Source organism: Papaver somniferum, chromosome 1, assembly GCF_003573695.1.
Source record: "Papaver somniferum cultivar HN1 chromosome 1, ASM357369v1, whole genome shotgun sequence".
NCBI classification, from domain to species: Eukaryota; Viridiplantae; Streptophyta; class Magnoliopsida; order Ranunculales; family Papaveraceae; genus Papaver; species Papaver somniferum.
The window spans coordinates 240,764,086-240,774,852 of NC_039358.1; the positions used below are offsets into that span (position 1 = coordinate 240,764,086).

General features: G+C 36.4%; 1 protein-coding gene across 3 annotated transcripts; it reads right to left on the reverse strand.

Moving 5' to 3' along the window:
- Positions 1-792: 792 nt before the first annotated feature.
- Positions 793-10,096, reverse strand: LOC113321474 (ATP-dependent DNA helicase SRS2-like protein At4g25120). 3 transcript variants are annotated; one of them, XR_003346688.1, is made up of 30 exons: positions 9,788-10,096; positions 8,408-9,698; positions 8,250-8,291; positions 8,005-8,168; positions 7,717-7,918; positions 7,231-7,287; positions 7,042-7,147; positions 6,817-6,950; positions 6,632-6,706; positions 6,297-6,422; positions 6,067-6,198; positions 5,900-5,983; positions 5,692-5,805; positions 5,484-5,584; positions 5,273-5,339; positions 4,826-4,876; positions 4,260-4,337; positions 3,956-4,165; positions 3,809-3,847; positions 3,277-3,348; positions 3,098-3,184; positions 2,956-3,012; positions 2,522-2,733; positions 2,344-2,437; positions 2,001-2,051; positions 1,798-1,860; positions 1,600-1,659; positions 1,439-1,501; positions 1,179-1,324; positions 793-1,042 (listed from the first exon to the last, which is right to left on the reverse strand). XR_003346688.1 is itself a non-coding variant. In XM_026569389.1 (29 exons), exons 1-29 carry the CDS (start codon positions 9,988-9,990, stop codon positions 1,235-1,237), a joined length of 4,125 nt encoding a protein of 1,374 aa, XP_026425174.1. In that variant the 5' UTR covers positions 9,991-10,096; the 3' UTR covers positions 793-1,234. The 3 variants fall into 3 exon arrangements, 1 of the variants encoding a protein (XP_026425174.1); XR_003346684.1 differs by having other exon boundaries at positions 793-1,096; XM_026569389.1 differs by having other exon boundaries at positions 793-1,324.
- Between the last annotated feature and the right edge of the window lie 671 nt (positions 10,097-10,767).

Below are 10,767 nucleotides of genomic sequence, written 5' to 3' on the forward strand. Positions count from 1 at the left end.
TGTGAATCGTGTACCGTGGCCATCACCGTGTGAGAAGGGTAGGGCCCATTTATGTCCCACCCCTATCCCAATGCCGAGAGGATGATATTTAGATCGTCGGATCCTTTTCGGTGCACATCACGGTGTGTATCATTGTTGTTTAACAAAAAAGTTTGACAAACCCCACAAGTAGTTGACTAACTAAAATGGATTGAAGATCTGGCATAGCCATTATTCATGCTAAAATAGATAGAGTGGGGTGGGATATGTAAAGCTTATCAGTAACGGTAAAAAGCGCCTTCAGGGTCATATATATATATGGATGTTAAAAAATAAGAAAAAGAGTTTACAAATCTGATAAAGGTGCGGATTCTGCAACAAAACAGTTTGAGAAACCTTTTTAAGAAATCACTTAACCTTACGAATCTAATGGTCTATATTTCGAAAAATATTAACACATTTTCATCTAATGGTATTTATAAAATCATTATCTTAATCAGAAAGATATATAATGTTTAATTAATTTTGAGTGTGGGTTTCAGGGGGCTCCGCTCTCACCTCACAAAACTATCGACGTTTAACAGTTTTATTCTCTTGATGCAATTTGATGTGGGTGGATTTCATTCAGCTTGATAAAAGTATGTATATTCACTATACTAAATATATGTTTTACTTTTCATATTTAGCTTACTCCAATATCTAAAAACATGTTTAATCACACTAAGCCTTTCACTGAAACATTGAATCATGATCAAAACAAAATCACAGGTTCAAAAGCGAAAGAGCACCACTCCAAGAATTTCTACGGAGACATAATTGAAAAAACCATCCTTCATATTATAGGCTACCAGGAAAACCAGGTATGAACGAATGACTCATGTCAGGTGCATGTCTCAACAGTATGAAAAATCATCACAAGTTGTACACTGCTTCAGATAGCCACATCCAATATTTAATTTCATAGAAATCGGTGGACATTAATGAGAATCACTCACACTGTAACTTCGAGCTTTATAACTGATGCAAGTATTCATGCATTCATGAACATCTTCCACAACTTTCACTGTTGGAAAATACAAAGCTGTTACAAACTTAAGAACTGGTACATATGCTTCCCCTGTCGGAAACTACAAAATTGTTACAAGGAATACAATAAAAACTTTTGAAGCATATAACTTTGCCGTTTTAAAATAACTTGCCGTTGTAAGAATTATAGTACAGATGAATACACCATCGCCAGAACCGCCATCCCTCGTCATAGTGATTTGTACTGCTCAATCAAACGAGAAGCATGGAGACGTGATGTAGGTACAACTGTACATCCTAGACTTTGTAGATAAGAGATCTGCCGTAGAAGACGTACAGAGATAGCAGATCAATAAATCTGGTATACAACAATAAAATATAGAAGAGAAATGAATAGATTCAAATATTGAAATGAATGAAGCACAAGAATAACCTGTTTTGGTGTAGCTTCAGATGAACCCATAGCATTTTCCATTCTCAGTTTCAGGAAATGTTCCTGAAAATGAAAATTCATGACGCACAGCATTCAAGAACATTGTATATCAATGAATAAAGTCTAGGAAGGAAAACTTACCAAAGAAATAGAAAAATTACCTGCTTTTCTCTCATTAGATGAGCACGCTTATCAGCAGGAATTTTCTCCCACATCAAAACCTAATAATCCGAAACCTAGGTCAGACACTACAACTAGAATCTTAAAATGACGAAAATCTTGTGTATTATCAGCACGTCACACCGACAAATATAATAACATACGAATTCGGAGGTAGAAATGAGAATTGATGAGCTTACATATTCTGCATAACCGAGGGCTTCATCATCCTTCAAGCAAGATTTCAATTTGCGCAAAACATCCTGAAGAATTGAGGAAGGTCAACAAACAGAAACAGTTACCCTAATAATAACCAACGGACACATTAGGATGCTTAAATTTGTCTGATTGATGCATTCAGAAAAAAAAATGTTCAAGAAACTGAAACTGGCAGTTGCTTAACCTTGTTTTTCGTAGTTTTGGCTCTCAACCGTTCATCAATAACAAAGCCAATCTGCAAATATTGCATAATAAAATTTGAAATAAGTTCAATGTAAAATCTTGGCGTTCCAGAAATAGAAATTTGTTGACATCAACAGTGAAACAGTGAATGCAACATAAAAAACAACGCATTATTTCACATTATATTAGGCAACAAAAACAGCAATGATGGGCATTATCAATTTCGCATGTGGGTCTGGATTCAGGAGAATAAGTGCATAATCCCACCTTGCCCACAAATTCGGTCTATCTCATAAGTGGAGAATCCATCACAGGAAAAGAGTTGACTAGAATCTAGCACAGACCTTATCAAGCAACCGCTTAGGGTCTTCAAATGCTTTCTTCTTGGCCCATTGATGGAATACATGGGATACAGTAGACCTATCCTCAACAATGAACCTGTAAAAGAATAGCACTTACATTAGGCAGCAGTTGAGTCTTTAAACCATTCAAACCAAGAAAAAGACAATGTTTAAAAGATACCTTTTTAAAAAACTATTTCCATTGTTGTATGCTTCTGCTAACTCTAATGACTCATCAGGCACAACATTGGCTCCTGGAATATCGGGACAACCAATTTCAACAAAAGCTACTTCACGAAACTGTTGACCCTTGAGTGCAACATCAGCACACTGATCAGTTCCTCCTGGGGGATCCTTGGTCATGTTTGACATTTCATTTCTAGTCAATTCAGCCTGCATTGAACGTGGAGTGATTCGTCAACCCACAACTTATAAAAATGAATTAAGATTCGAAACACCTAGACTTACACTACTCGAAAAAGGGATCTCCTTGTCAAGATGGTTGACTAGAGCGGTGGTAAACAGCATCAAAATGATCTAGGTATCGTTACAGAAGCTACATTAAATTGAAATTCTCAATAAATGTTCCTTAAATTCATAGGAAATGCTACATACCTGAACATCGAGAAGATGGCGTGGAATTTCTTGTAGAAAACGTGATGGTTGAAGCAACTGAAAAGGTTTCAATTTGTTAGTTAACCAGGCTGCCAACTGCAAAGGTTTCTATTGAGATAGACGGAGGGAGGGGGGAAGTTACCTGCCAATTCGAGTCCATGGTAACATACAAAATATAGAGTTTCTTACGAGCACGAGTCATCGCCACATATAGCAGTCGTCGCTCCTCCTATCGAGTCACTAAAGCCGGTGAGAAAAATGTGAACTTTGAAAAGAGCAGAATAAAAGGTTTACTGTATGAAGAAAACAACACATGCTTACCTCGAGAGATGCACAATTTTCCTTTACAGCACCATTAGATTCATGTAATAAAGGTATCTCTGATTCATTTGCCTAAATGAAATGAATGGAGGTGTTAAAGATGTGAGGCGGCTAACGTTCATCTTCTTTTAAAATCAAATTCATCAAACACAGAGAAATATTAACCACTTTCAAGAGCTATATTAAGGTGAAAGTATATGGTGTGACAACACAGTGGCAGTTATGTCGACGAAAACGAACTACTAACGAGTAAAGACGAAATCGTGTCACTCCACTATATATAACTTGGAGAAACTCGCGTTGAAGAGATCATTCTCATTGTAAAGTGACTCATCCATATATCGAGAGAGACCTAGATAAGAAGTTTCACAAGACGTTCCCAACACAGATGAAGCTGTTACACAGATGGTCAAGTTTCATGGATGTTATCCGCAGATTCATCCATGTAGAGCTGTCAAAATTTATCATTTGGTGTTTATATAACAAATCAGACCACTACTCCAAAAACTCAAATGAAGTTTCCATCACATACCTTAATGATGAAAACAGTATCCCACTCTAACCCTTTCGACTGGAAGAACCAAGCATAAAACAAAGTAAGATAAAATGTGATATCGGCTCTAAATACCAACAAAAATCCAATGAACAATACCAAAATGGAATTAAGAAAGTGGAGCACCTGATGGATAGTAGTTAAAGTAACAGAATCCCCATTATCACGCTTCCTAACACGGAAATTTTCACTCTCCCTTGTGGATATATTATCAAGGAACGCCTTGAGTACATTAGCACAGCCTTTCTCTTCATTTTTATTACAAATCTCTAACTCGCTATTACTGGAATGTGCTAATAAGAAATCAGAGACATCATCCAACAGGTACTGTAGGACCTGCCATGTAATATATCCAACATCTCTTTGTTAAAAATTCCAAATAATATAACAACAAAAGTCTACTAAACAATAGGTGGTAGTGTGAACTTACAGATCTAATATCATTATCTTCATTCAGCAACTTCCCGCCATCAACATCAGCAACTGCCCGTTGCTCAAGAAGATATTTCTACAGAAAAAAAAATATAGGGGTTTGTGAGCTGCTGGGATAACTTTCGCATCAGATGAGATGAACAGACACTACATAAAACACTGAATCTTAAAACTGCAATAATAGAATGGAGCTAGTTTTCACTTATGTGTGAAAATTATGAATATATACAGCAGTGCATAAAACAGAAATACACAATATCTCCTAGTACGACCTTGCCAGATCCCCTGCTTACCGAATAAATGTGACAAACTACTGACAAATTTCAAAGTTATCTTCAAAACATCTTAAGTACCCATTTTCCTTCTAACTAAACCATTCGAAATCAAGGGTAAAGAACTGTTCTGTAAATTTTTCCTTAAAATTGATATGAAATAAGAATATCAAGCACAACTAACCTACACTGGCAAGAAAATGGGAGAAAATGACATCACCAAATGAACCAACTAAAGTTATACTGCAACTCTATCAAATCCATAAAGTTAATCTATGATATGGAAGCAGACCTGAGGTAACATGTTCGCCACTGAAGTTATAACAGTTGAAATTGATTGTTCCTGTAAAAACAAATAGATGATGTCATCCTTCCTAAAATAAAGTTGTATTGCACAGCTACTACAAAAATATGATTTTGGAGCTGGGTGAGTTCCAAGAAATCTTGAGGCCATATCTCCAGTCTTTCTCTTCCTATGTAATGGGAATATGGTGGAACCAAAACAACATAAAAAAAGTTTAATAATTGATGTTGGGCTTGTGATAACATGTTGTCTACTGACTCTACTCTGACTACCTGAGGAAAAAAATGTTCAAGAACTTGGGATTCAACTATATGCAGATTGCAAGAGGATCAGTTTTCTCCTCTTACAATTCAACATAAAAGCTACATTATATAGGCCAGCATAGATTTTGAATAGAGCATAGATTTTAAATAGTTTCAGAATGTATGCTCTTACCCTATTAACAAGTTTTGATATCATGTCAAGCGTTGATAGCACTTTGCGTCCTTGGGAAAGTTGACTTCTGTGATCATTAGAAAAAACATAAGTTCAAGCAGTCGGGAAGTGTTATCAATGGAAAATGAAATCCAAGGCCTCCAGCATCAAAGGTAGACAACATATTCAAAGAAAGCCCAATGATGTGTTAGCAAAATCAAAGAAGAAAGACCTCTTAAAGGTACCAGAGATCTTTGCAGCAAAGATGTCAGAGGCAGCTGAAATAAAGCTGATTTTCCTAGTAGTGGAAATTTTGTCAATATAGTCAACCACCTGAAAGAAAAAAAGTAATCCCAGACATTGAACATGAATTCAAACAGAGGAATGAAAATTCAAAGAAATAAATAATGATACAAGGCAGAGATAACTGTTGCAAGTACCCTTTTCTTCTCTTCTTTTTCACAAGATAAAAAGGCCTTGAATACTTGACGAAATGAGCCATCATCACAACCAGCTAATGATGTTCTAAGCATTGCGAGAATGGCTTTAACGGCCTGTTACAACACAAATTACTATGTCAAATCCAAAACATATGGCTGTCACGTTGCATCCTAAGGATTAGAAGTAGGGGAAAAAAAAAAGACCAACCTTTTTCCTGTAAAAGGCCACACCATGTACATTGAAGGGTATTTTCCTGTCACGGAAAGCTGCTTGGAATGCTTTCCCAGAGATCTGTAATATAAACAAAATATTTTTTAGAAGATACAATTAAACTGTAAATTGATATGAAATATGAAAGATAGAACACATTTTACCTGCCTCCGATAAAGAACTGCTACACTGCCAAAGGAAGTCTTAGCATCCGAAAAGCTAGACTTGATCTCCAATATTTTATCAACGACAAAACCACACTGTGCATCCTCCTTGTAGCATTCCTTAACAGTTATCTACACATTGTAAAAACAGACAAATTCTCTAACCATATTTCATGGAATATTAACATTGTAAATCTTGAGCAACTAAGAACAAATTATAGTGAACATACCTTTGATCCGCAGGAGTTATCAGAAACAACTTGTTTCAGGGGACATCTTTTTGAATTGTTACGGATAAGAGATGATGCAGCTTCAACAATACAGCGTGTTGAGCGGTAGTTTTTGGTTAATCTAATCTGCAAGAAACCAAAAGAACTAACTTTACAAGGAGTCCTGCCAATGCTGCGATTACCAGGAAGTTGACAAAATTTCATCACTAGTGACCATTATGCAGAATCAATACCAAAACCTTGTACTCTCATATATTTCCACAGAATTTGGTAACTGCAAAAATTAAAAAAAATAAAATAAAAAAAAAAACAAGACTGAAGAGCTTAAGGATCACCTCTTTATGATTAGGAAAATCTGTGCGAAATGAACGAAACCCAGAAATGTTAGCACCATTGAAGCTGAAAATGGACTGCAATAAAATATACAGCAACTTGACTTCAGAACTCTTTCATATGTTATATAGAATGTCGTATCACGAGCTTAAGAAATTTCAAATGAAAGTTAACTGATAAGGTGCACCTGATCTTCATCTCCAACAATAGTTATGTGATTATGAGACGCAAGGATACGCAAGAAATTATATTGCATTGAACTAGTATCTTGAAACTCATCTATTACAATGGCCTTCCACATGTCCTGGCACTCCTTGTATACTGAATATTGAGGAACATCATACATTGAAGTAAAATTAATAGTGAATTTGCATAACCAGTTATAATTTAAATGATAATATGCAATATATACCTTCAGGAAAATCAGTGAGGAGCTTCACTGAGCAGCTAATTAAATCATGATAATCCAGAGCATTGCAGGATACTAGAATTTTGTCATAGTTCCCGAGAATTGTAGCCTGGTACAGATAAAGAGATGAGAACTTGGAAACATTGACCAAAACAGCAACAAGATCTTTTAAACAACATCAGATCCGCTTACTCCAATCTCATCACCCATTTTTTGGCAGTCTGTAGGAATCTTTCCAGAAGCTTTAGCCTGCAATGGAAAAAGTAGCAAATAAAAATAACTAAGATGTAATATCAAGAAAAACAGAACAGAGATACAGTCTAGGATGTGCCCGAAAGAAGAGAAAAAAGTTTAAAAAAATTGTACAATGCATGAACTTGTCACTAGGTAATACCTTTGCAGATGCAACATGTCAGTCGAATATAATGGAATACACTTGAGGAGATTATTTTAAAGAGAATAATGAAGAGGCAGCTTCGAGAATGTGAGAATTTACTGTCTACTGCTTGTTAGCTAGGAACTGTTAGTTTGAAGAGTACTCAGCAGCGTCACTCAAGCTGGGACTTTTACTAATAGTTAAGAGGGAATTTTAGCTAGAGTTCAAGCAGGGATAAAGAATCTGCAGGAATTTCCACATTGGAGAAGCAAAACAGTATAACAAGTGTATGCAGAACAGACCTGAGTAACAAACTTCTGCCACTTTTTTGACTTATCCTTGAAATTATGTGCAGACGTCATATCACTGGAGTTCTGATCAAGTTTGGATGCATCGAGATTTTGCCCATCATTTCCTCCAGTTTCCGACAACCGCACAGCTTCAATGATAGCTCGTCTCTGTTGCCCCTGACCATATATAAGAAACTCGGGTGTGCGTCCTAACCTGGGATAAACATAAGCAATTATGTGTCTAGCAATCCCGCAGATTACTAAATAAAACATCAGTTAAGCAAAATAGAGAATGTATACTTCTCTGCATGTGAACGACAAAGCTGTAAACAGAACGAGTGGAAAGTGCTGATCATAAGTTCTTTCGCAGATGATTTCCCTGCCACTGCTCCAATCCTATCCCTCATTTCAGATGCAGCTGCTGTCGTGAAAGTCATGGCCAGGATGTTGGAAGGCTCAATGCCCTAAAAAGTATTAAAGGTCAGAGAACAATAACCAAAACCACAAAATAAATAATAGGAGGGACACTACACTGAAACTAGTACCTTACTCAGTAACATCAGTACACGCCCAACCATCGTCGAAGTCTAACAAAACAAAAACAAAAAATTAATTGCAGTGAAACTTCAGAGGGGAAAATGAATCACCAATATGCTTAGCTAAAAAACAAAAGCCAAAAAGGAGAAAACGAAGTAAAACGAACCTTCCCACTGCCAGGACCTGCAATTATCATTAAAGGGGTCGATATATTACTACAAGCTGCCTCTTTCTGCTGGTCATTCAACGATTGTATATACTCCATAGATGCTATCGGCAAGTTCTCAATGTTCTTAGCCTGAGAAGTGCTAACAAGATTTTCAACTTTCGGCAAGTTTTCAATGTTCTTGGCCAGAGTTGTACTAACACTTTCAACTTTCAGCAAGTTTTCACTGTCCTTAGCCGTAATTGTACTAACACTTTCAACTTTCAGCAAGTTTTCAATGTTCCTGGCCGGAGTTGTACTAACACGTTCAACTTTCGGCAAGTTTTCAATGTCCTTAGCCATAATTGTACTTACACTTTCAACTTTTGGCAAGTTTTCAATGTCCTTAGCCACAGAAGTATCCACACTCTCTAACTTGGGTTCTATAGCCTCATCAGATTCAACCAAAGATTCTTCATTCACACCCAACCTTTCCGTCTTTACCGCGGACCTTTGCTCACATATAACATCAATTTCTTTCAAAACTAGATCATCAAAAAAAAATTGAGTACTAATACTTTCAACTTTCACCAAGTCTTCAAAGTTCTTCGACTGAGAAGCACTAAAACTTTCGACATTTGACAAATTTGCAATGTTCTTAGCCTGAGGAGTATCAACATTATCAACTCTCAGCAAGTTCTCAATGTTATTATCCCGAGAAGTATTCCCACTTGCAACCCTTCTTTCAACCTTATCTTCCATACTCTCTAACTTAGTATCTAGAAACTCATCTGATTCAACCAATGAATCAACATTCACACCCAACCTTCCAGTCTTCCCCGCAGACTCACACAAAGCATCGATTTCTTTCAAAACCACCTCATCAACCCCCAATTCAACATCCATAGTCTCTAACTCAGTTTCTACATTCTTCTCAAATTTACCAGAGGACTCACCATTCACGCCCAACTTCTCCCCTTTTACGGCGGACCTTTGCTCACATATAGCATCAATTTCTTTCAAAATCCCCTCATCAAATTCCTCACCAATATCACAACCCAAACCAAAAACATCACTGAAATTATTCCTACACTCAAATTTCTTCACCGGAGTAACTAACTCAATCCCTACAGGACCTTCTAATTTCACCGCCCCACCATAATTCACACGATTTTCTACATCCTTAATTCGTTCAGGACACGATTTAATACACATTTTCTTCCTAGCAATCGGCATCGGAGTATTAAATTGTTGCTGCTGGTGTATTTCTCTAAGTGGATATCTACAAACATTCCCCCTTTCATTTTCATTTCTGTACATACACCAAAATGTTCAAAATCAAGGGGAGATTTCAAGGATAAACGAATAAATCTAAAGGGGGAAAAGAGTAACAGTACTTACCTTGTAATTTCATGATGATTAACCTTAGAAACTGTTGATGAAGATGATGGGGAGGAGGATGAGTGATTGAAGGGGCGTTTGCGACTGAGAAGAGCTTTTGCAGCTCTGAAATTCTGTGTGATTCGATTTCTTTGTTCTTCAGTGAGTTCAATTGAGTGAGAATTGATGAAATTAGGGTTTGGTGGAACGTTTTCTTTGTTCATATTGTTGATTTGATTTTGGATCTTCGCATTCGATTTTCCCAATTTTTGAACCCTGAAAATGAGAGTGAGAGGAGAGAGAGACGGAGAAACCCTAGATTTATTTTCTTTCTTTTAGCCCGCGTTTTTGTTAATTGGAAAAGTGTTTAAATTTGGTAATAATGGTTTATTCGTAAAGGCGCCGTAGAAATGTTGTGGGCACTGTATTGTGGCAAAAGAGAATCTCTCCTAATAATAAATTTATTTGGCCCTGAAGGGGCCATTGAAAAGAATTAGGGGCGACATAAAAAGATTAAAATAGTCACCCAAACGTAAAATATAACCATCCCTTATCTTCCATTTTTTTAATGGTCAAACTATCCTTTACAATCGGTATATAACTTTATAATCGGGAAGTTAATCCACGATCGGGAGTCAATTTAGTTTATATAACTTCTGAATATAAAGTACCCCAAAATAAAATCCTCTATAATTGGTGGTAAATAAAATTATCTTGACTCCGGATTAAAGTAGACCTTTGGCTAAAATACTATCATAATCGGTAGTGAATTTAGGTAATTTAACTCTCGAATATAGAGTAGCCCCAAAATGAGATTTTGCAAAAATTCTCTATTTTTTGAATTTTGGTTGAGCCTATAACGGTAATAAATGAAGGTATCCTGACTTCCGATTATAAAGTAGACCTCTCTACCGGAATCCTATCATAAACGGTAGTCAAGATAGTTCATATAACTACCGAATATAGAGTTGCCCTAAAAAGAGATTTTGAAAAAGTTCTCG